At 46.4% G+C, this 26761-nt stretch overlaps 1 protein-coding gene across 1 annotated transcript in view; it reads right to left on the reverse strand.

The window, feature by feature from the left end:
* Positions 1 to 26761, reverse strand: part of PPM1D (protein phosphatase, Mg2+/Mn2+ dependent 1D) — an 81624-nt gene that overhangs the window by 39311 nt on the left and 15552 nt on the right. Inside the window, 2 exon segments of the mRNA XM_060259231.1 lie at positions 13660 to 13784; positions 24744 to 24972. Coding sequence (XP_060115214.1) covers positions 13660 to 13784; positions 24744 to 24972 — 354 coding nt within the window.

A 26761-nucleotide genomic window follows, 5' to 3' on the forward strand; every position in this document is an offset into this window, starting at 1 on the left:
GCTTGAAAAGCAGTCATTTTCTGCAGAGAACCAATCTCTTGTCTGGAGATCAGTTGTGATTCTAGGAGATCTCAAAAATTCCTAAATATTCAGCTACACTAAGGTGAAAAAGAGTGTTGTTTTGGCGTTCATGTCAGCCTTGGTTGATAAAACTCCAGTGGCTCTTGGTTGTTAAAATCCAAGATGAAGAAAATATGTCCCCATGTCTGACAACTCACTAGATAACTCACTGAAAATGTCAAGACAGTGTGCGATTGCAATAAAAAAGGCCAACGCCATGCTGGGAATTATTAGGAAGGGAACTGAGAACAAATCATCCAGTATCATCATGCCCCTGTATAAATCGATGGTGCGGTCTCATTTGGAATACTGTGTGCAATTCTGGTCACCGCACCTCAAAAAGGATATTGTAGCATTGGAAAAAGTGCAGAAAAGGGCAACTAGAATGATTAAAGAGTTGGAACACTTTCCCTATGAAGAAAGGTTAAAACACTTGGGGCTCTTCAGCTTGGCGGGGTGACATGATAGAGGTTTACAAGATTATGCATGGGATGGAGAAAGTAGAGAAAGAAGTCCTTTTCTCCCTTTCTCACAATACAAGAACTCGTGGGCATTCAATGAAATTGCTGAGCAGTCGGGTTGAAACGGACAGAAGTACTTCTTCACCCAAAGGGTGATTAACATGTGGAATTCACTGCCACAGGAGGTGGTGGCGGCTACAAGCATAGCCAGCTTCAAGAAGGGGTTAGATAAAAATATGGAGCAGAGGTCCATCAGTGGCTATTAGCCACAGTGTGTGTGTGTGTGTGTGTACACACACACACATATATATATTACACACAATATATATATTTGTGTGTAATATGTGTGTGTAATATATTGTGTGTAATATATGTATATTTGTGTGTAATATATATATTACACACAAATATATATATATATTTGGCCACTGTGTGACACAGAGTGTTGGACTGGATGGGCCATTGGCCTGATCCAACATGGCTTCTCTTATGTTCTTAAAGAATACACTATATTCCTTTTCATGATTCTGGTGTTTTCCATTGTAAGGAAGCAAAGGACATGCTGGTGTTTTGCAGGTGTTTCCAATCTGCCCCTTCACCCTCCAGTTTTTTCTTTCAATGGAGAAACAGGAATGAGAAGGAAAACCTTTGCAGAATCTTTGGGGGTAGAAAGGGCCACTGAGTCACAGCCAACTTATGAGAACCCTGGAACAAAGCAAAAGTCATGCTGCACTTTTAAGACCAACACAGTTTTATTCAGAATGTAAACTTATGACAAGAGCCCCAAGGCGCAGAGTGGTAAAGCTGCAGTACTGCAGTCAGAGCCCTCTGCTCACGAGCTGAATTCGATCCCGGCGGAAGCTGGGTTCAAGTAGCTGGCTCAAGGTTGACTCAGCCTTCCATGCTTCCAAGGTCAGTAAAATGAGTACCCAGCTTGCTGGGGGGAAGGTGGAGATGACTGGGGAAGGCAATGGCAAACCACCCCGTAAAAAGTCTGCCGTGAAAACGTCGTGAAAGCAACGTCACCCCAGAGTCGAAAACGACTGGTGCTTGCACAGGGGACTACCCTTACCTTTTTAAACTTATGACAACCCTGCACCATTTGCAAGACAGGAGTAATTCCAAGGTGGGTTGCCACTGCCTGCTTCTGTGTAGCGACTCTGGATGTCCCTGGTGGTCTCCCATCCAAATACAAACCAGGGTCGACCCTCCTTAGTTTACGAGATCTAATGAGATCGAGCCAGCCCAGGCCATCCAGGTCAGGGGAAGATCCTTAACATGGGCTATGCTATGTGTGATGAGGTGTAACCATCTTTCACTCTACTTGTGTACAATGGAGGAGGATGTCTCAATTTAACCTCAAAAGAGATGTACGGGTGAGGGAAACTCTAACCCAGGGGTGTCAAACATGTGGCCCGGGTGCCAAATTAGGCCCCTGAGCAACTGGCTGTCATTGGCTTTCTTCTCCCTCTCTCGCTTCCTTCTGCATCACAGTTTGCTTTGCCAGGCTTCCTCAATCACACAGGAGCTATAGAGCAAAACCTCTACTTTCTCCATTGGCAGAGGCTTCTCCCTTGGGGAGGAAGTCGGGGAGGGACAGCTTGCTTTGCCAGGCTCTCTCAATCGCAAAGCAGATCTACTGAGCCAAGCCTCTCCTTCTGTTGGCTGAGGCTCCTCTCCCTCCTGGTCCCTGGGGAAACGAAAGAAAGAACCAGAGATTCCTTTGCCTAGTGCCCTGGATACCATGGGAGAGATACAGCCTATATGGCCTAGGACCTGCCTACCTTAAAGCCCTATATGGCCTAGAACCTGCCTACCTTAGGGACCGTCTCTCCCCATATGTTCCCCAGAGAGTACTACGGTCGGGTTCACAAAACCTGCTAGTAATCCCCGGGCCAAAGGAGGCCCGTCTAAAATCCACCAAGGACCGGGCCTTCTCAATAACGGCACCTTACTGGTGGAACCAGCTGCCGGAGGAGGTGCGGGCCCTGCGGGACCTAGGACAGTTCCGCAGGGCCTGTAAGACAGCCCTCTTCCGGCAGGCCTATAACATCTAACTGACAATGAGGATACCTTCTGAATGGAACAAAAATGCACCTACAGACCGCTGGTTTTTATTTTTATTTGTTTTATTAATTATGGTTTAAATTGTATCTGTAAATGCTTTTAAATTGAATCTGTGTAAATTATTATGTTGTAAGCCGCCCTGAGACACTCCGGTGAGAAGGGCGGGATACAAGTCTAAATATAAATAAATAAAAATACAAAGAAAACACCATTAAGACCAATGAATGCTAATGTTTTAAGTGTGTTTTAAGGTTTTTTTAAACCCTTAATTGTGTTTGTCTGTGTCCTTTATAAAGTTGATATCTCTGCTACCTGGCATTATACTTTATGACACACATGGCCCAGCCCAGCCCAACAAGGTGTTATTTGTGTCAGATCCAGCCCTCATAATAGATGAGGCTATAAGAGCTCTGCGGGATCTCTCCCAATTCCGTAGCGCTTGTAAAACTGAACTTTTTAAACAGGCCTATAGTAACTAGTGGGAGAAGGCTGCCGCTTCTATGCTGCTGGGCAATTCCAATCAGAAGGACCACCAGCAGATAAACAGAAGATCTAATATAATCTGATCTGCCTATGTTTTAAGATTCTGTATAGAACTAATAGTTTGTTTTAAATTGTAAATTGTTTGTTTTTTTATCGTTTTATACCCGTAACAGATTGTTGGTTTTATTATGACTGTCAGCCACCCAGAGTCCATTTTGGAATGGCCAGGATAGAAATCGAAAGTAAATGAATGAGAAGAAGAAGAAGAAGAAGAAGAAGAAGAAGAAGAAGAAGAAGAAGAAGAAGAAGAAGAAGAAGAAGAAGAAGAAGAAGAAGAAGAAGAAGAAGAAGAAGAAGAAGAAGAAGAAGAAGAAGAAGAAGAAGAAGAAGAAGAAGAAGAAGAAGAAGAAGAAGAAGAAGAAGAAGAAGAAGAAGAAGAAGAAGAAGAAGAAGAAGAAGAAGAAGAAGAAGAAGAAGAAGAAGAAGAAGAAGAAGAAGAAGAAGAAGAAGAAGAAGAAGAAGAAGAAGAAGAAGAAGAAGAAGAAGAAGAAGAAGAAGAAGAAGAAGAAGAAGAAGAAGAAGAAGATGATGATGATGATGATGATGATGATGATGATGATGATGATATTGGATTTATATCCCGCCCTCCACTCCGAAGAGTCTCAGAGGGGCTCACAATCTCCTTTACTTTCCTCCCCCACAACAGACACCCTGTGAGGTGGGTGGGGCTGGAGAGGGCTCTCACAGCAGCTGCCCTTTCAAGGACAACCTCTGCCAGAGCTATGGCTGACCCAAGGCCATTCCAGCGGGTGCAAGTGGAGGAGTGGGGAATCAAACCCGGTTCTCCCAGATAAGAGTCCATGCAATTAACCACTACACCAAACTGGCTCTCCTGAATGAATGAATGAGACTGACACCTCTGCTCTACCCTTCCTCATTTTACATCCCCCAAATCCATCACAGGGGGAGCAATCCTAAACAGGTCTACTCAGAGATAAGTCTCAAGTTATTCAACGATGCTTGCTCCCAGCAAAATGTTCTTAGGATTGCATTATGTGGGTATTTTGCCCCCAGGTCAGCTCTAATGTCAGAAATCTAACTATATGTATATGGCTGGTCTAGTGACCAACATAATAATATCTATCTGTTCTGTCTGCCTGCCTATGCAGATAGAGCCAGGTCGGCAGCCGTGTTGGTCTGAAACAGTAGAACAAAGCAGCAGTCAACTAGCACCTTGAAGACCAACAAACTTTCATTCAGAATGCGAGGTTTCGTGTGTTCTTAAGCACACTTCTTCAGATGAGGAATGAGGTACAGTAAGCAGAGCTACTTACAGCTGGTGAGGTTTAGAATGCAAAGTGGTACAAAGTTAAGATCCAACAGCAAAATATTTTAACTTTGTACCACTTTGCATTCTAAACCACACCAGCTATATGTAGCTCTGCTCTGCAGTTCTAAGCTCTGCTCACGACCTGAGTTCGATCCCTGGCAGAAACTGGGTTTTCAGGTAGCCGGCTCAAGGTTGTCTCAGCCTTCCATCCTTCTGAGGTCAGTAAAATGGGAACCCAGCTTGCTGGGGGGAAAGTGAAGATGACTGGGGAAGGCAATGGCAAACCACCCCATAACAAAAAGTCTGCCGTGAAAACGTTGTGAAAGTAATGTCACCATTACCTTTACCTACCTACCTTCAGAAACTGGACAAAAAAAAAAAGAGATTTCCATCATCTAACAAAAACTCCCCCATTGTGATGGCAAATCCCCACATCCCTACGCTATTGCTGGATCTGACTTGAAAGAAAAAGCCAAAGCAAATCTGGGAAGAGTGTTTCTGAAGAATTCCCTAGGAAATAATAAAAGTTTCAATAAGAGCAAAGATACTTCTTGGCAGACTTCTAGGGCTAGGGAAGAGGCAGCTGCTAGTGGAAAACAGCAGAGAAAGGAGGCTGGGGGCGGGGAGAGGTAAAAAGTATGCCGTGAAAACGTGAAAGCAATGTCACCCCAGAGTCAGAAACGACTGGTGCTTGCACCGGGGACCTTTTCTTTTTCCTTACTGTACTTCATTCCTTGTCTGAAGAAGTGTACGTGCACATGAAAGCTTACATTCTGAATAACAGTTTGTTGGTCTTAAAGGTGCTACTTGACTCTTGCTTTGTTGTCTGCCTATCATCTATCTATCTATTTGTCTGTCTATCTATCAAAAGTGATGGACAGCGGAGAGGCAAACCAAGAAAGGGGATCCCATGGGAGCAGAGTTTATGTCCCTGTGGCGCTCAAGATGTTGAATCTATCCACATTTTCTGTTTTCCTGTCAGATACACGCTGAACAAACAGCTACGATGTCAGCTCCACTTACGGCCACCTTTCCAGCCTGCTGGCTGGATTACCATCTGTTAAACCTCTTTTCGGAGTCTGACAAGCAACTATAAAGGCAATGGCCAAATTCACCTTGTGGGCACTAAAAATGCCATGACTGGATCCTGAAACAGTTCTGATTGACTGAGCTCACACGACTGATCTGATTCTGACAGTCAGCTTCCTGACATTTTAGTTATCTTTCAAAACATACTGGGTTCCATCCTTTTATTATATAAAATTTTGGTTCTGAATTGTGTTTGTTTGCACGCTCTGTTACTGGATGTTTGTATTAGGCCCAATCTGAGTAAACCCAACAAACCATTGTGCCTAATGGACTCTTTTATTATTATTATTAATATTATTTTAAGATTCATTTCATTTCAAGCTGCAAATGGACTTTTATTGAGAATAGAACTATACTAGTCTGAGAATAAATCAGAGAAGCCTTTTGCCGTGAAAAGTAGACCTGCTTTTGATCTGATGCCACTTACAAGCAAGACCTGATCCCACATCATGTCTAGATGGGGTTCAATTTATCACACTTAAGCTGGCACAACTCAGCCAGTGACCCCTTTCCCATTACCATTCTAAACTGGGTATTATCCACTGTTGGCCTGATTCCAAGTAAAGCAGCAGAGGTTTTATACAGCAAATTTAATTCTGTTAATGAGCCATCTCTGAAGTGATCTGGCCATTTCAAACAGTGCTGCGCCTTTTCCCTTCTCTTGTTTTGCTGTGCAATCTTCCTCAAACTTTATTGAACACTGTAAACTCAGTGCTATAGTGCTAGTCCAGTATGGCACTTCTCAATGTATCTCAATGGTGGCAAGTCATCTCAGTGTTGGTGCTGTAGCACCAAAGCACTATGTTGGTCTAATGCTACAGCACTCAACTCCAAATAAGTTTAAGGAAGATCACACAGCTAAAAAGGGCAGGGATGAAGCAATTCAAAAGTGAAAAAGTGAAAACGGAAGAAAGCAGTTGACTTCAGCAGCTCAACCACGCTTTGCTAACTGGACACAAGTAGCTTTATATTAAAAAGGTAAATAAAAGAGCCCCGTGGCGCAGAGCGGTAAAGCTGCAGTACTGCAGTCAAACTCTCTGCTCACGGCCTGAGTTCGATCCCCGGCGGAAGCTGGGTTTTCAGGTAGCCAGCTCGAGGTTGACTCAGCCTTCCATCCTTCCGAGGTCAGTCAAATGAGTCCCCAGCTTGCTGGGGGGAAAGTGTAGATGACTGGGGAAGGCAAAGCCAAACCACCCCGTAAAAAGTCTGCCGTGAAAACGTTGTGAAAGCAACGTCACCCCAGAGTCAGAAACAAGTGGTGCTTGCACAGGGGACTACCTTTTTAAAAATAAAATCCAGGGATGCCGGTCACCAACTGGAGGCAGGGGAGCCCACAATTTTCAGGGCTTCCCCCAGACACCCACCAGCTGACTGGTAGGGGAAGCCCCGCCCCCAACAGTCCTCCATGGTCCTATGGGTGCCATGCACGCCTGATCCACAAGCCACATCTTGCAGGGCAGGTAGGCTGTGGCGTCCACTCTTTCCAAGTGGGGGCTGTGCACACCTGTCCCGTAAGCCGCTAATTCATGGCTTGCAGGGCAGGCGCATGTGTTACCCACTCTTTCCAAGTGCTAATTTGCAGCATGGAGGACAGGCATACAGGGCACCTGCTTCCCCCCCCCAACCACTTAAAGACTGGGGGAAAGGGGGGGGGCATAACACATGTGGCACTAAGTTCCCAATGCAATGTCATTCTTCATGACATCATTGCAACAGGAATGGCCCCACCCCCTCCCAGAACACCCCCAAATGCCCCCTGCTGGGGGGGAAGACAGAACCTGGCAACCCTAATAAAATCTGTGTTGTGAGAGCCAGTTTGGTGCAGTGGTTAAGTGTGCGGACTCTTATCTGGGAGAACCGGGTTTGATTCCCCCCTCCTCCACTTGCAGCTGCTGGAATGGCCTTGGGTCAGCCACAGCTCTCGCAGGAGTTGTCCTTGAAAGGGCAGCTTCTGGGAGAGCTCCCTTAGCCCCACCTACCCCACATGGTGTCTGTTGTGGGGGGGGGGGGAGGTAGAGATTGTGACCGCTCTAAGACTCTGAGATTCAGAGTATAGGACGGGGTATAAATACAGTATCTTCTTCTTCTTCTTCTAACAATTACTGAAACAGTTAAGTCTGAAATGACACCACAAATCCATTAGCAACTGGCCACCAAAACAGATTACAAAGGCTATCTGAAAGTGGCCACTAAAATAATGAGCTGTGATCTGGTGAGCCCCACCACCACCACACCATGGTCTCAAATCCAGCCTTGACCACAAACTCCTCTCCATTACCCTTGCCTCCCCGCACCCTCCCCGCCCCCGCAATCTGCAACCCTGGGGCAACAAGACCAGCCTATCTCGCAGGAATTCTGCAGCTATTAAAAGAAGAAGACGACATTGCATTTATATTCCGCCCTCCACTCAAGAGTCTCAGAGTGGCTCACAATCTCCTTTATCTCCCTCCCCCACAACAGACACCCTGTGAAGTGGGTGGGTCTGTGAGGGCTCTCACAGCAGCTGCCCTTTCAAGGACAACCTCTGCCAGAGCTCTGGCTGACCCAAGGCCATGCCAGCAGGTCCAAGTGGAGGAGTGGGGAATCAAACCCGGTTCTCCCAGATAAGAGTCCGCACACTTAACCACTACACCAAACTGGCTCTTAGGAAAAGATGCATAGGAAGCCCTTCACCAAAGGCAGCTTACAGGGCCAGACTTGCTTATGTCCAGCTGTACAGTGTTCTGTGCTTAATTTCTTTAACAAATATTATTCTTATCTTTACAAAAAAAAAAACCTAAGTAAAACAGAAAAGAAAAAAAAACACATCAGTTTTTCAAGGAACGTCCAACAAGGAACCAAATTATCCAACAAAATATTCTGAACTGTCCTAAAGAACATCAGAAGAGCGCTGATGGATCAGACCAGTGGTCCATCAAATGTGCAGCATCCTGTCTCACGCAGTGGCCAATCAATTACTCTGGAAGGTGAACGACAGGGCACAGAGGCCAAGATCTTTCCCTATGTTGCATCCCAGAGGTTTACTGCCTCTGAAAGTGGACGTTCCCTTTAGACACCACGGCTGCTTTGCCTCCAGCCAAACTGAGGGGGTGATTCGCTAATTCTTCATTCTCTGGCCATCTCTGTCATCGTTTCCCCCTGGCATGACTAAGACCTCATTCTGTTATTTCATGAGAACTATGGATTTCCCCCATTTTGAGCAAGTACCAATTTTGCCACGGAACCTCAGGTAGTTTCCTTTTTTGTTAGCCGACGTTAGCCCTGCGGTTACCTGATCTGTGGCCAAATTCTTGTCTGTTACATGTTACTGGGACTACCTTATGATTTTACTAGCGGCATAATTTTACTTTATCAATTATTCTGTAACTGTTATTGATATTAGAACTGTGATTTTACTATATGGCTCAAGACCTCCGGCTGAAGGAACTTACTGTTAATAAAGGAATAGTCACCTCCACAGCTAGTAGTTAGGATTCAAATTACACCAAAGCAAAACACTTTTTTAAAAATTCATGTTATAATGGAGAGTTATGAATTCAACAAAACGTTGCTATATAGAATGATGTTCCTTTGCCATTTCTCTCCTGTGGAGGATGTCTGTAACTTTTGGCAGCGGAAGAATGTCCCAGAATTTAATCAACGATGGATGAAACAAAGGAGGTTTTACACTGTACCAACATCTTGCTACTAAAGTTTTAACTGCACTCAATAAATTCCAAACCAGCTCATAATGTTGCTTCTCTGCTGAGGGCTAAGCAGAATATTTAATAGATCTGATAAGATCTCAAAACAAACTATTACATCAACAGTATACATAATCCCACTTTAAAATTTCTCAATAACTAGGTATTCTCGAGAGATATAAATAAGATCTGATCTTGACTGAGAGCTTTGTCAACATTTCCCCTCGGTCACTGAAGGGGGGTCCAGAAGCACTCTTGCAATTATTTCTAAAAGTTCAACTTAACAGATGGAGGTCCTACAGAGTTTTGAGTAAATAGTTTCCCAATCAGAATGCAGCAGATCAACAATTCATCACCCCTTGAAGCAGGGGTGTCAAACTCATTTGTTATGAGGGCCGGATCTGACATAAATGAGACCTTGTTGGGCCGGGCCATGTGTGTACCTATTTAAGATTACGTAGCTGAGATATAAACTTTTTAAAGGACACAAATACGACTGAAGTTTTTTTTTTTTAAACCCTTAAAACATGCTTAAAACGTTAGCACTCATTGGTCTTAAAGGTGCTTTCTTTGTATTTCTCCCAGAGGATCCAGGGAACTGGGCAAAGGAAGCTCCGGCTCTTTCCCTCCCTCCCCAGGGGACCAGGAGGGGGAGGAACCTCAACCAATGGAGAAAATGGAGGTTTTGCTCTGTAGCTCCTGTGCAAATGAGCAAGCCTTGCAAGCTGAGATGCAGAAGGAAGCAGACAAGAGCCAGTTGCTCGGGGGCCAGATAGGAGCCCTTCGGGGGCCTGATTCAGCCCCCCAGGCTGCATGTTTGACACCCCTGCCTTAAAGTTTTGTCCCTAAAAAACTCATCTGAGTTAAAACAGAAATTCTGATAATATTCCTTTCCAATGGGTCAACAGTCTCAATAAAGGCTTCAAATGTCACCTCTTTCCAATCAACATCACCTCTGTTCATATATCAACATGGATGTTCAGCTGTAAATAATGCAACCAGGATGGAGTGGCCCCATCTACCACGTGTTCAATTACCTGTTCAATCAAGCAGGAGTTCAGCTTAACGATATCATTAAATCTAATTATACCATGTCAAACTCATTCAACCACATCTCCAGAAATAATTAAGTATTGATTCCAGATAAAAGACATTTAAGCAGAAGACGATTATGTTCTCACTGCACCCCAGACTTCTAACATGGAAGCTACAGATACACCTGCCAGTATTGTATTCCATTTTACAAAAGAACCCTGATAACACCAGGAGTAAGAGAAGTGGAGAAAACCATTGCTCCAAAGGGTACAATGCCCAATCCTAATCACATCTATTCCAAACAAGTTGCAGCATTTCTTTATTTAACCTGGCCTGGAACATTCGCACCAAATATCTCAGTTTTTGATATACCGTATCCAGAAAAAAGAACCAAAACCACAGATTAATTTCAAAACAGCTTGAACAGATATTGCAGGACACGTCAAGGATAAAGTAACAAGCAGATATACTTAAAAGAAGCTCCTGTCCACTATCAATTCCATGGCATTATTCTTTGACTTTACAGTAATTGCTCAGGGTTCAACAGCAACTATGAAAACTGATAATTTTATTTATTCATTTGTCTTATATCCTGCCCTCCCCGCCGAAGCAGACTCAAGGTGGCTCACATTGAACCAGTATTAATAAACCATAACAAAAAATATAAAATACATCATAAATAAAAACGCATAGAACAATGTCACAAAACAATGTCAGGTGCTATTATGATCTAACAATGGAATATGTTGATGTATTAGTAATGGCAGGTAGCTACCAATTCAGTCAATGTTAAGTGTTATTATTTGGCAACTACTGCTAGATGTCCTGTTAAAAGAAAGGTCCCAGGTCACAACAGAGCGTTTGAGGTGGGTCAAATAGTGCCTATTTGTTATTGGGCCGGATGGTTTGATTCAAAAATGCCTGGCGGAAGAGCACCATTTTGCAGGCCCTGCGGAACTGTGAGAGCTCTCGCAGGGCCCTAACTTCCTCCAGAAGCTCGTTCCACCAGCTCAGATAAAAGATAGCTTTGTCTTGTGCCATTTTATGTTATTAGCGGTTTAATCAGAACTTTGTTGGTCTGCAGCTTTCGCCCTTGAATCACTGCATGATGGTCTAACACAAGAAGTAAAGGAGGATCCAAATAAAATTTCTCCAGCATATCTAACAAAAAGGACCACTCGACTCTGTCAAAGGCTTTCTCACTACCCAACGATGTTATGTTGCAGAGCAATCCTAAACATAGTTACTCCCTTCTAAATCCTATGAAATCCCCCAATATGGAGTTGGATCATTTTTTTACATGATCCTGTCCGATATGAACCTCCGACAGAAAGACAGAACCTCCGACAGAAAAGATTATATCTGCTTTTTGATCAGGGGAATCTTAACCGGATGGTTAAGATCTTTACTGCTGAGGCTAAAAAACATGCTGCATGCTTTCAAACACGGGGGCAGACACATCGGCCAGGCCAAGCGCTTGCCAAATAATGTTGTGCTTAGTTTGACACAATCCTTTAAAGGCATACTTTTGTGCTTCAACAACTGCAGAGGCAAATCTGCAAATAAAAGTAAGAATGACAGAAGCTGGCAATGAATTTGGAAATCAAACGTGCCTCCTCTTTCACAATCTGAGCTTCCCGAAAAGGAAAGAACAGTTGGGCCTTCGCCTCTGTGCTCCAAAAGACAGGGACCTGAAGAGGAGTCAGTCTTTCCAGGGAGGCTAGACAGGTACCAACTATAACCAAAAGGTAAAAATCTGGGCAGTTCTGAAACTCCCAAAGCAGGGGGTGTGGGGGGGATGTGATGTCTGGTGTGTGTGTGGTGGGGGGGCGGGGTGTAAGCCAAGCCTGCAAAGAGCAGAAAAGCACAGAGGGATTCAAAACAATACTGCTAAGGGCCAGCATTCCTGTAAATCTCTTTCCTTGGATACTTGGTTATCAGTCAAGGCAAAACGTGTTTTCCTAGTTTGTTTTACCCTTGCCTCTGCAAACAATTTCTTAGCTAAAAGAGTCAAAGGCAGAAAACACCCCCGGACTCTCAGCAGAAAATAGATGTTGCCGTAATGCTGAAGCTGAGCTTTATCGACATCTGGATAAGAGACTCTTGGGAGCCAAATGAGAGCCATTCTCAAGCATTCAAACCATGGAGGGGGGGGAAAGTTGGATCTTCAGCCAGAGTAATACTGATTCCAGTCATAGCTCAGCTCTATTTCCTTGAATTCTAAGGAAATCGGAAAAGTGACACCTGTTTTTTAGATATGGATAAAAATTCCAACTCGCTGTCTATCTTGACCAGAAGGCGGGGCGGGGGGAGCGGGAGAAAGGTGCTGGCTTGACCTGCAATGCACAGGGCAGGGGGGGGGGGAGAAAGGTGCTGGCTTGCCCTGCAATGCACAATGGGGTCAGCAGGATCACCAGAGGAGGGGCGCTGGCTTGGAGCCCCCCCAACTTAAAAGTATCTTCATATGCTTTCTCCCACATACATGAATGGCTGGTCTTCACGTTTAGGGTGGACAGAAAAGCTTTTCCGAGACGGAAGTGATGACAAGAATCTACCCATTCCTCAACTGTGGAGGAGGAGCAGTGTGTTCCCATGAGCACGGATGCATTCTATCCTCAAGGGGCCCTTAGAATTTACAGAGCCTTCCTCTACACGCGCTCTGCTGAACCACAACAAACTTTGCCCAAAATGGGCAAGCGGGGCTTGTAGTTGGCAGTTACCTCCCTGAGGCACAAGCCTCAAGCCAGGGATGGAAGTCAATGTGGCTTTTTTGGTTCACAGTAACTGCTCTCCAGTAAGAAGCCCCGTGGCGCAGAGTGGTAAAGCTGCGGTACTGCAGTCTGAGCTCTCTGCTCACGACCTGAGTTTGATCCTGGCGGAAGCTGGGTTCAGGTAGCCAGCTCAAGGTGGACTCAGCCTTCCCTCCTTCCCAGGTTGGTAAAATGAGTACTCAGCTTGCTGGGGAGAAAGTGTAGAAGATTGGGGAAGGCAATGGCAAACCACCCATAAAAAGTCTGCCGTGAAAACGTCCTGATGCGACGTCACCCTTGTCGGAAACAACTGGTGCTTGCACAGGGGACTACCATTACCTTTTTAACTGCACTTCACAAGCTACAGGGTGAGTATCGCTGCTTCAGAATGGGGGGAAAGTTTAAGAGGTTATGCGGGCAGAGCACCACTGACAGCGACTGGCCTTCAATCGCTGGGGTCACAAAGGGGAAGGAAGCATTTTCCCCCCCTCACCCCAGTGACATCCCTTCATGCACTCCCTCCTTTCCCCGCATCACTTCCACTCACTCCTAAACGAGGAGAGGGAAGACAAGTACTTATTCCCAAGTAAGCATACACGGGAGTGCCGATTTGCTACCCTAAAAGATCTGTCTAGTCCGGTCTCTCGGTGAGACCGCCTCCACGGCCCCTGCTTCCTGTGTGTTGGCCAGGCACTGCTTACCCAGGGCACGAGCCACCGCCAGGAAGGGGATCTGATCGATGACTGTGCTCCGCCGCACAGGACCGTTGTGGGTCAGACGAGGCCTCTTCCACACGACCCGGTTCACGCCAGATTTGTTGATCACGCTAAAATTGGAGGGGGGGGGGGTGCGGAAATCAGAGGAATGGGGAAAGGTGGAGAGAACAAAACAAAGTCAGTTAAAAGCTGCACAATTTCACAATCCTGGGTATCCTAGTCTTACTTTCCAAAAACAAAAACATGGCTTCTAGACTTCATGACACAAGCTGAAAAGCAGGTGGGCGGGCTCTGACCTGGATAGCCCAGGCAAGCCCAATCTCATCAGATCACAGAAGCTAAGCAGCACCCTGGTGAGTACATGGATGGGAAACCTCCAAGGAATACCACGGCCAGGACACAGGGGCAGGCACTAGCAAGCCACATCTTTAAACATCCAAGCCCCACTAGGGGGGCGCCAGAAGTCAACCCATGACTTCCGGGCAAGCGCACACACACACACACTTATGCACACAAAAAAATACTCCCCCAAGGGGAAAAAAGTGGGTGGGTGGTACTGGAGAGCCAGCACGGTGTATCGGTTAGGGTGCCAGGCTAGAATCTGAGAGACACGGCTTCAGATCTGCACCCCACTGTGAGAGCTTGCTGGGTGACTTTGGGACAGTCACATTCTCTCAGTCCAAACTACCTCACGGGGCTGTTGTGAGGACAGGAAAACACTGCAAAGCCACTTGGGTCCCCACTGGGGAGAAAGGCAGGATATCAGTGATGTAAATAAACAAATACTTAATGAGATCCCAAAGCACAAGCAGTTATTGGGGGCTGAGTAAAATTTCCAACACTTTGGGAACAGGAGGTGGCACCTCAGGGTCTAAACAGCTGTGGCCCCTCCCACTTCCTAGATCTGCTGGAATGCTGCGACTAGTACAGAAAACCTGGCAAATGTAGCCCTGGCTGCAGGATTTGGTTTCCAGAAAAACTCCATTTTCATTTTTTAAAAATGTACTAAACCTTATGAGTGTAAAACAGTGTGGGCAATGCTCAGTGAAGACCTCTGAAGCCAGAAAGATCCCTGATTAAGATTTCTAGTAAGGGGGGAGGGGGGAACTGCTGTATTCCTTGCCCTTTCCACTCCCTGCAACTTATGCTAAACAGTAATATATATATATAGTTTCAGAGGGTAACCGTGTTTGTCTGCAGTAAAACAGTTCCCACTATCCTTGCCCCACTCTCACGCTCCCCTTCTCCGTGGGGCTTCCCTCGGATTTCGCACTATCTGCCCCGGGGCTGCAACTAGCTTCACCGGCAAACAGAAACTGGTTTTTAGAGGCTCTTGTTTGCTGCGTGAAAGAGGTGGAGAGAGCTGCAGCCTCGGGGCAGCTTATGAGAAATCCGACAGAAGGCCCGCTGAGAAGAGAAGAGTGAGAACGAGGTAAGGCTAGTCGGAAATCGGTCTTAGATTCAAGTCCAGGAGAACCTTAGAGGCTAACAACAGTTTCAGGATATGCTCTTGGGTCTCATAACTAGTAAAACTAGTATAGCCAGTAAAAATATATATAAAGTTGGCTTCGTTCCCTACACAAGCCCTAAAATGCTACTCTTGGGGCAGAATGCAACTCGCCTTGGACCAGAATTCAAACTAGCTTTAGCACAAAGCACGCCCTCATAATCCGTCCTAAATCTGGCTAAGTCCTCTACCAAAGGTATCACGCTGCACGTTTCTGTGCACAGGGCTACCTGTACTTCCCCGAGTACATGATACTGCATTATACACAGGGGGAGAGGCTGAGGCTCAGGGGCCTGCAGAAGGTCTCAGGTTTAGGTAGCAGGTGGCGTGAAAGACCTCTACCTGAGACCCTGAAGAGCCACTGCGGGTGTGAGTAGACAGAACTGATGGTCTGATTCTGTAAAAGGGACCTTCGTGTGACCACTGAGAGCCGCACAACCCAGTATCCTGAATGGCAGCAGTTGCCCAATATTATTATTATTTGGTTATTTATAGCCTGCCCGTTCCCCCATAGGGACTCAGAGTGGAGTACAAAATCTCAAGTAGAGAGGTCTTTTTCAACTCTGGCTGCCTGAGATCCTTTTAACTGGAGATGCCTGGGATTGAACCGAGAACCTTCCACACACAAGGCAGGTGCTCCACCACTCAGCTATATGAGACCTCCTGAAAAAGGAAGCTGCCCCACACACCAGCAGTTCATCTAGCACAGTGCTATCTGCTCTGACCAGCAATCGCTCTTTCCTAGCATTGGGTCTTCACTACAGTTAACTCCCCACCCCCACTAAGTATCAGGACAGAGTCTTGCAGAAAACCCAAGAGATGACACAGGTGATTCTATATCAGGGGTAACCAAACTGTGGCTTGGGAGCCACATGTGGCTCTTTCACACATATTGTGTGGCTCCTGAAGCCCCCACCATCCTGTTGGCCAGCTTGGAGAAGGCATCTGTCTTTTTAAATAACTTCTCCAAACCAAGCCAGCTATTGGCTTAGAGAATGCATTTAAAGTTAAAGTTGCTTTCTTTTTACCTCTCCTCCCTCCCCCTCCTCCCATCTATTTGCCTGCCTGCCCATCTTGTGGCTCTCAAACATCTGACCGCTCTTACCGCTCTCAAACATCTGACATATTTTCTGTGTGGCTCTTCCGTTAAGCAAGTTTGGCCACCCCTGTTCTGTATGAACCAGTCATGGAATCATGGAGTTCAGCAAGAAAGCAAAGAAGGTAGAGCAGGCAATAAAGTCAAACCCACTACATGCTCCTCCTGTATGAACCCAGCAGTACACTCCGGTCATCTTCAGAGGCCCTGCTTGGGCATTTGAGGTTAGATAGATGACAACCCAAGACAGAGCCTTATCTGTTCTGGCACCAAAACTTTGGAACTCTGTCCCCTGGGAGATTCAGGGAACTCCATCGATGTCTTTCGCCAGTGGATGATGACTGTTTTATCTGGCATATTCCCAACAATGGCCCTCTCCTTCTAGTTTGTGCGTTCTTAATTGAACTATACCATTACTGAATTGAATTATACAATTTTAAATGCATTTTAATTACTCAAATATTTTATTTATTTATTTTATGTTCACTGCCTTGTGGACCCTGATCGGGGGGGGGGGGGGGAGAGGAGGAGGAGGAAGACAAAGAAGACGACAATGAAGATGACGACAAAGATTGCAGATTTATACCCTGCCCTTCTCTCTGAATCAGAGACTCAGAGCTGCTTACAATCTCCTATATCTTCTCCCCCACAACAGACACCCTGTGAGGTGGGTGGGGCTGAGAGAGCTCTCATAGCAGCTGCCCTTTCAAGGACAAATCTGTGAGAGCTATGGCTACCCCAAGGCCATTCCAGCAGGTACAAGTGGAGGAGTGGGGAATCAAACCCAGTTCTCCCAGATAAGAGTCCGCACACTTAACCGCTACACCAAACTGGCTCTCCCCAGGCATAAATGGTGGCATAAAATATTTTAAATAATAATAGTGGTAATGCTTCCAGGTCGGGCCTGGTAACTGGAGTCTGAGCAAAACATCATTGCTCCTTTCTGGAAGTCTGTTTACCACACTGTTGGCCTCCCCTCCCACCGCCCCCCACGGCCACTTCACACCAACCTTCCCTTCCCACCAGTGTATCCCTCTAAGCTGAGTTAGCGTGAGCTAGCTCGCAGATTTTTAGCCTCCAGATCACACATTTTTGTCTTAGCTCAGGAAAAATGGCCCCAGAGCACTCTAATTTCTGCAGTAGCTCACAATTTTAATGCCAGTAGCTCACAAAGTAGAATTGTTGCTCACAATACTCTACAGCTTAAGAGGGAATATTGCATCCCATCCCTGCCCCTTCACATGAATCACGTCTCACAACAAGGCAGCTCCCTGGGCAGCTCGGTGACTGTGTCATATTCTATTTCAGGTAGGTTTCCTTCCCAACTTTCCAAAAACTGACCCCAGAAAGGCAACAAACTGAAGGACTTCTCTGAGACATCAGCAACCACAATGCTGATGCCAAATTGCGCTATGGGGCAGAGCGGCATTCAAAAGATCATCTCTTGCCTCCGCCAGAAGTTAGGCCTGACTCCAACGTGCTTTTTTAATTGAAAGATTCAAAGCAGCCGAGGCTCTCCTGGGATTCCTGCCAGCCACAGCAGGAGACAGAATTTTAAATAGGAAGAGAGGAAGGAGCCAACAGGATAGTCCTCATCTGCCCGGAGGCAAAGGGGATGGGTTGAGCCAGACGAAGAAGAGCTGGGCCTTTAAACATTTTTAAACACCTGCTCTCAGATGCTGAACAGCAGGACAAGTTTGAGTGCCAAAAAGTGGGAGGGAAGACACAAACACACACACACACACAGAGTGCCATCTAGGTATTAATGCTCCAGAGAAAAAGCCGAAGAAATTGTATGGCAAACGGAACAGAGATAAAACACTACTGAATCATAGAGCTGGAAGGGACTTCCAGGGTCACAAACCCCTCCCCCTAAATTCACAGGATCCGCATTGCTGTCAGAGGGCCATCTAGCCTCTGTTTTAAAACCTCCCAAGGAAGGAGAGCCCACCACCTCCCGGGGAAGCCTGTTCCACTGAGGAACCTAAGATAAACTGAAATCCACCAGAGGCAGCTCACCTTTGCAAAACACTCCGGGGGTGATGGGAAATGCCATTCAGTCATGGTCGATGTATGGCAACTTCTTAAGGGTTTCAAGGCGAGAGTGGAAAAGAGGTGGTTTGCCATCATCTGCCTCCACGTGGTGACCTGGACTTCCTCGGTGGTCTCCCACCCAAGTCCTAACCAGGGCTGACCCCGCTTAGCTTCTGAATGCTGATAGGACTGCGCTAGCCTGCGGCACCCGCATCGGAGCAAAAGAGGTGGTTTGCCATTGCCTGCCTCCGCATCACAACCCCGGACTTCCTTGGTGATCTCCCATCCAAATAGTAGCCGGGGCCGACCCTGCTTTGTTTCTGAGACTGGGCTAGCCTGAGACATCCAGGTCAGGGTGAAAAAGCAGCTGGCGAAGGGCGATCCTGTGAAGAGAAGGTGTGCTCCGACCTGCTCGGATGGGTTCAGGAGGCATCTTGCCAGCCGCTGCGGGAAAAGGGGATGAGGGGGTAGATGGGACCACTGATCGGAGCTTAGCGGGGCTCTCTCTTCTTGGGCGCTTATTCCACAGGGGTCTTACAGCAGAAAAGCAAAATAAAGTCTGACACCAGCAGTTTGACTGTATCAGACTTTTGTGACCTGGAGTCCACTTCGCAAGATGCATGAAGTGCCAAGCGAGGCCATCCAAGGAAGAAGGCTTCGGCTCACAAAAACTAATGTCACAACCTGCACACACAAACCCCTTTATGGTGGCACCAGACTCCTTTTTTGTGAAAGCTGCAACATCATTAGTATTTTCTATTGCAGAGTGACAAACACTGCACTAGGCCACCATACAAAATACTAAACACTGTCCCCCCCCCTGCCCCCGCGATGTACATTTACAAATAATATATAACTCTGAGAGCACAGTCCTCAGAGAGCACTGAGATCTAGTTCCCAAAATCTTTTAAAAATCCCTGGGCCAAGGGAGGCTAGATTGAAAACAACGAGGGAGCAAGCCTTCTCAACAATGGCTCCCCAATGGTGGAATCAACTACCAGAGGAGGTGCGAGCCCTGCAAGACCTGAGTCAGTTTCACAGGGCTTGCAAAACCGCCCTCTTTCAGCTCGCCTTTAAGATGGAACCCGGTTAATTGACCTCTAGCCATCCTATACATATTCTGAATTATAGCACCTTAATTAATAATCTACAACGGTTTAACTGTTTTATCTAACTTTTAACTTAATTTATGAATGTAATTCAACTATATTTTAATCTGTTTTTATACTAATGATTGTATTTTATTGTAATCATGGTATACACCATGTCCTGTGAGCCGCCCTGAGCCTGCCTCCGGCAGGGGAGGGCAGGATATAAAAATACATTTATTATTATTATCTATAAGGCATTCATAAATTATTGGGGGCGGGGCTAGTCAGCAGCAGTAAAGGTTAAGGTCCTGGGTTCAAATCCCAATGACAAACACCATTTGGTGTTTCGCAGCCAGCCAAGATAAACAAATATCCAAAAGCAGAAGCCCGCTGAAGAGGAAAGCCATTGGCTGACTTTTGCCAGTCCCGATGGAGCAGACAGCTGTGCCACCACCTGCCACATGCCCTGCCATTATCTCCGCTGGAGATTAACAAGGATTTTGGAGAGGGCGGCGTTGGCGAGAAAAACGAGTCGGCATTGCCGCTTCCCAAACACTTGGAAAGTAAGGCAAGTGAGCCTGGCTGGCTGGCGTGGAGTCGATGAGCCAAAGAGGATGGGGTTTCTGCAACGCCAGCTCCCAAGTCCCAAGGAATGCGTTTTGCCACAGCAGTGGGGCAGCTTGCCTGCTCTTTATATTGTCCCTGCACCCAAACAGCGACACCACAACGTCATGCGCCACTTGCACAGAGGCACTCAAGAGCAGAAATTTTACATCTCTGCCTGCGCCAAGTTCAGAACTTCATCTCTGCCCCTGCTTCGAGTTTGGGGCATGCCCTATGAGAAGCCCTGGGTTCAAATGCTACCTCTGCCATGGATTCACTAGGCAATCCCGGGTATCACTCTAGCAGTGTGTGATGTGGTGGTCATCATATTGGCCTCACTTGCCAGGCTGCTTTTGCAAGGCTGACCGGATTAATCGCTAACACTCATGGTAAATGCAAAATAATTTTCATCATTGTAATGGCAAAGGAAGAACATTTGTATAGGTCTCAGTTTTGCAGGGCACACTTCCAGATGTCTGGAAGAAGAAGACAAAAACTCATTGTTTAGCAAGCACTAGACGCATGAGAGCGGCTGGCTTTGGGCCAAGGGTTAAAGAACCGAAACCCTAGCAGGGCTAACAAAATCCTAGGAAAGGTAGGATCTTCCCCCCTCCCAGACCTGTCAGGGAGTGCCACTTAATATCACTCATTGCCACTTTCCCTTGTGAAATTTCATGTGGCTACTGGTTTTAAACTTTATCCACAAGAACCAGAAACGTGAATTTTAAGAAACCGCCATATTGTTCCCAGACACAAACTCCTGAGTTTCCTTGTGCAGCCAGAGACCAAACTTAACCACCATAATTACCGATATCGCGCCTGCAGCATTTGATCTTTTATTCATCCGTCTCCATCACTGTCTGCCCCCAGCTGACTTCTTTGTTGGGTTTGGTGTTCCCTTACTTAACTCTTATTAGCCTTCCTCCCTGTTACATATTAATGTGACTATCTTATGATTTTACTAGTGGCATAATTTTACTTTATCCATTATTATGTAACTGTTATTGATATCTGAACTGTGATTTTATTGTATGGCTCAAGCTATCTGGTTGAAGGAACTTATTGTTAACTAGTAATAAGGCCTGTTGTGAAGAAAAATGCAACGGGCTCTAGAAAGAGGCTCTGGGTGAGTGCCCCCCCCCGAAGGCATTCACTCCCCCACACACACCTCAAGGGCTGCTGATCTCTGCCATTTGGGGAGCAGTTGTAATTCTGAATGATCTCCAGCCCCTACCTGGAGATTGGCAGCAATGGCTCCCTGGGTGGAAATGGCATTGTATCTGCCTGAGGTCTCATCCCTCCTCAAACCCCACCCCTTAAATCTCCAGGAATTTCCTAACCTGGAGTTGGCAACCATATCTTCTTCCCTCTATCTTCCTCCCTGTGTATGTTTTTATGGGGAGAGGGGATGTTGTATTTTATGCACGTGTGTGTGTGTGTGTCTGCACCTGGGAGTCCTGGTGATCTTTGGTGACTGACCCCTACTGGAGTCTTGGAGGATATACAGGGAGGTGGCTGAATAAAGCCTGCCCCCGCCCTCCCGACTGCTGGTATTCCAAGGAGGTCTCCCATCCAAGTCTTGCCAAAGCCTACCTTTCCTAGCTTCTGAGATCTGACGAGATCGGGCTTGCCTGGACTATCCAAGGTCAGGGCATGTTTTTACGTTTTAACTGTTTTTAAAATTTTGTATATATTTGTAACTTTGACTGTTATAACGTTTTAATTGTTTGATGTGTGTCAACTTTGGAAAGAAAAAAACAGACGTATTTTCAACGGCCCACAATGCAGACTTTGGCTCCTTCGTGCGTCACTGAGCCAGCCGCCAGTGCCCCACTCGGTTTTTTTCAGGACCAGCCTGACATGTTAGATTCCATCACCTCCTTCCTGCATTTCTAGCCTTATCTCCACCGTCACAAGAACTAGAAACTTGAAAGGGAAGATAAGAAGAAACTGAAACAGGAAAAACTTCCTGACAGAGCCATTCCACAGTGGAACAGGCTTCCTCGGGAGATGAGCTCTCTTTCGTTAGAGGCTTGTAAGCAGAGACTAGATAGCCACCTGACAGCAAGTCTGATTCAATGGCTCACTATGGATTTAGGAAGACTGTGAGAGAGAAGGCAGGAAGGGATGAGCTACTGCTCAGCTCTCGTGGCCCCTTCTTATATGCCAGGGGTGGCCAAACTGCAACTTGGGAATCACACGTGGCTCTTTCACACACATTGTGTGGCTCTTGAAGCCCCCACCGCCCCATCAGCTGGCTTGGAGAAGGCATTTCCCTCTTTAAATCCTTTCTCCAAATCAAGCCAGCCAGCAGCCTGGAGAATTTATTTATTTACTTTAGACTTTTATCCTGGACTCAGGGCGGCTAACAATCATTTTAAAACAACATTTCAGATTACAATCAAAATGATAAAACTGAAACAACTTAACAATTAAAACTACATAGTTGGTGCTACTCAAACATCGGCAGATCGCAGTTTTCGTTCTTCGGCATTCTAATTAGATTGATGTTGTATAGTTTCTTCTGTTTTTTTGATGGCGGTCCTTCTGATGGTCCTAGTTCCTCATAATTGGTATTGCTCAGCAGCATAGAAGTGGCAGCCTTCTCCCATTTGGATATTGCAGGCCAGTCAGAAAAGTTCAGCTTTGTGAATGTGTTTAAAGTTAAAGTTGCTTTCTTTCCACCTCTCCCTCCCTACTCCCATCTATTTGCCTGCCAGCCGGCTCTCAGACGTCTGACGTTTATTCAATGTGGCTCTTACGTTAAGCAAGTTTGGCCACCCCTGGTATATGCCGAGGATACTGCCAATCATCACTTTGGGTTCAGGAAGGAATTTGTTGGCTCAGGGATCCTAGAGATTTTTGCCTTCCTCTGGGCACAGAACATGGGGCACTGGGGGAACAGCTGCGAATTTCCTGTGTTGCACAGGGGTTGGACTAGATGACCCTTGGATCCCTTCCTGCTCTATATTTTTACTGAGGCCGCTTGCAGGAAAATTAACTTAAAAATGAGGAGCACATCCCGCATCAGAAACCACCCAGGTTTTTTTTTAAACCCTGTTTATCTATCTGGTGCCTTTTTTTCCTTCCTTCTCTCCTAGGAGTTCAGGGGAGCCTGCTTTGCCCATTCTGTCCTCGCAACTACCCTCTGAGGAAGGTTAGGTTGAGAAGAAGATGATGATATTGGATTTATATCCTGCCCTCCACTCCAAATCTCAGAGCGGCTCACAATCTCCTTTATCTTCCTCCCCCACAACAGACACCCTGTGAGGTGGGTGGGGCTGAGAGGAATCTCACAGCAGCTGCCCTTTCACAAGGACAACTTCTGCCAGGGCTCTGGCTGACCCAAGGCTATTCCAGCAGCTGCAAGTGGAGGAGTGGGGAATCAAACCCCGTTCTCCCAGATAAGAGAGCTCTGGTTGACCCAAGGCCATTCCAGCAGCTGCAAGTGGAGGAGTGGGGAATCAAACTCGGTTCTCCCAGATAAGAGAGCTCTGGCTGACCCAAGGCCATTCCAGCAGCTGCAAGTGGAGGAGTGGGGAATCAAACCCGGTTCTCCCAGATAAGAGAGCTATGGCTGACCCAAGGCCATGCTAGCAGGTGCAAGTGGAGGAGTGGGGAATCAAACCCGGTTCTCCCAGATAAGAGAGCTATGGCTGACCCAAGGCCATTCCAGCAGGAGCAAGTGGAGGAGTGGGGAATCAAACCCGGTTCTCCCAGATAAGAGAGCTCTGGCTGACCCAAGGCCATTCCAGCAGCTGCAAGTGGAGGAGTGGGGAATCAAACCCAGTTCTCCCAGATAAGAGTCCGCGCACTTAACCACTACACCAAACTGGCTCTGTGGCAAGAGACTGTGGCAAGCCCAAAATTACCCAACAAACTTCAAGGCAGAACAGAGATTTGAACCCTGGCCGGTCAGTTCTTAGCCTGACATTTTACTCACTACTCCGCACTGGCTCTCTCTACATTCCTATTCTGAAGCCGTCTTGAGGCTGCATCTGCCCCAAACCAAACTGCAGCTAATGCTAACTAGCTTCCCTCCCCAACCCCCAATCCAGGTTTGCAAATCTCACTTCAAATCTTGGTTTCAAACCATTTGGGATCAGCCAAGGTTGACATGACTGCAACTGTGATGCAAGAAAATGGCAGGCCTCTCTTACTCTTCCTAGCCATTTATAACTAGAACCTCCATGTTTAGAGCTGCTCTGCTTCTAAGTGCCATGTGCTGAGGACATACATTGAGGAGAGGGTTCCTGCCTTCACACCCGCCTTATGGGCTTCTATGAAACATACGGATGGCAACAACTGGGCCATCAAAATCTGGGCTAGGTAAACCTTTGGTCTGACCCAACACAGCATACCTGACACAGCTGTAAGAACACTACCTGGATCCAAACATACCACAGGCAGGGGTGGAATTCTAGCAGGAGCTCCTTTGCATATTAGGCCATGCACCCCTGATGTAGCCAATCCTCCAAAAGCTTACAAAAAGAGCCTTGTAAGCTCTTGAAGGATTGGCTAATATGCGAAGCAGCTCCTGCTAGAATTCCACCCTGACAACAGGGTAACTGCTCAGACATTCACTCTATAATCTCAGGGTGTGTTCTTGGGTGCCGCATCCCAGATTTTCGGTTTCCATTAATGGTTGCTTAAAATCAAAAGCCACATACAGCTTGGAGAGGCCACATTCAGTGTACAAAAGCAGATCCACCCATGAAAAAGACAACAAGAAAATCACCTGCCCCCGAGTCCTTCAATTCGCTGCCTCTCCTTCGGAAGCTCAGGTTTATGATCTTGCGTCACCTCTACAGCCCGGACAAAATCATCTTTGGGATCATCCTGGACTCCAAGCACCACTCCTGAGTCGCCCACGTGAGCCACGTACATCTTTGACCCCCGGATTATCACCACGCTGGCGGTCGTCCCAGATGTACTCGGAAGGCCCGTCATGGTCTTTGGCCACTCTGCTGCAAGGGGAAGGAAATGAACTTGAGCAAAAAACCTCTCTCATCATAGACGCAATGCACAGAGGGTGAACCATGCTGGTAATAAATAACCGCTCTCCTTGCTGCCCCCATCTACTGATCTCAACCTGTGCCAAGGGTCACCACTCTTCTACATGGAAAAGCCAATAGCAGCCACACCTTGCCCAAGAAATTGCCGAGTCCTCCAGGTTCCTTGGAACCAATCAGTATTTAGCCACACGGGGGGCTGTGAGAAGGAATTTTTCCACAGATCATTACTGGTATTTGGTACACTGCAATCTTTTTAAAGAAAAAAACTGGAAAAATCATCTTTTATCTTGCCTACCACAAAGAAAGTGAGCAAGTTGGAAAAAACAAAGATGCTTTTCCAGCAAATGAGAGAGAGAGAGAGAGAGAGAGGGGCAGACAGGCAGATCGACCACAGGGCAGAGAGAGATGATGTCTGTTTATTTAATTCATCTGCACCTCACCTTTCTCCCAAATGGAAAAGGCAGCTTACATCATTCTCTTCTGCTTCATTTATCCTCACAACAACTATATGAGCTAGGTCCAGGCTGAGAGAGTGTGACTGGCCCAAGGTCATCCAGCGAGCTTCCACGGGACAAGTGGGGATTCGAACCTGGGTCTTCCAGATACTAGTTCAGCAGTCTTAACTGCTATGTCACACTGGCTGTCTGGGCAATGGAACCCATTAAACTCTATGGGATTAACAGAAGGCAAGACAGCCGAGGAAGGGGGGGAAAACAGGTTCTTTGGGGACATGTGTGGTCCAGTGCTCAGAGTGTCAAACTAGAATCTGGGAGGCCCAGGTCTGAAAAGTTACACTGCCATAGAAGCTTGCGGGGTGACCATGGACCCATTATGCACATTCCCATCCGGCCATCCTCACAGGGGTGTTGTGTGGAGGAAATGGAGGAGAGAAGAACAACATAAGCAGCTTGGGATCCCCATGGGGGAGGGAAAACAGGGTGTAAATGATGCAAAGATTTTCTTTCAAGATCCCAACTCAATGAAGACCAAATGTACCTCTTTAAACCAAAGTGGGAAATAACAGCTACTAATTCATACAAGGACAAAAGATAGAGAGAGAGGTCACTCTAGATTGCAAATTAGAAGCAACCCACAGGGTTATAGTGACCACAATTACTAATATTTCATGCACTATACTTCCAAATTTATAGGTGAAATACAACACACACACACACACACACATTAGATTATGGAACACTCTCAAAAATGTCTCAGTGCACTAAAAGTTCACAAGACAAAGTAGAATCCCATTGTCACAGGTCGACTTCATATCCTCCTTCGAAGTCCCTTCCAGCAAGGTGCACTCCACGATCCTTTTTCCACGGAGACCACTCCAGTAGTTTAAAGCACAATCCAAATGAAAGACAACTTCAAATCCTTCCTCCTTCAATTTTGCTAATAAATCCTTCATATAGTACATTTACAGCTGACATCAAAGTCTTATCTCTTTCCGAAGAGGCGGCTGCTCAGAAAGGGCTCGAGGCGGTTGCCTATTCGGAAAGAGATAAGACTTTGATGTCAGCTGTAAATGTACTGTATGAAGTCCCATTGTCATATGAAGGATTCATTCATATAGTACTATATGAATGTGTGTGTTGTATTTCACCTATAAATTTGGAAGTAAAGCGCATGAAATATTAGCAATTGTGGTCACTAATTCATACAAAGCAAAAGTAAAATGTAGTTCCTGCAGAAAAATAATGCGATTGGGGGTGGGGATCATGCGCTTCCCACCGCCAAT

Source organism: Heteronotia binoei, chromosome 18 (assembly GCF_032191835.1).
Source record: "Heteronotia binoei isolate CCM8104 ecotype False Entrance Well chromosome 18, APGP_CSIRO_Hbin_v1, whole genome shotgun sequence".
Lineage (NCBI taxonomy): Eukaryota > Metazoa > Chordata > Lepidosauria > Squamata > Gekkonidae > Heteronotia > Heteronotia binoei.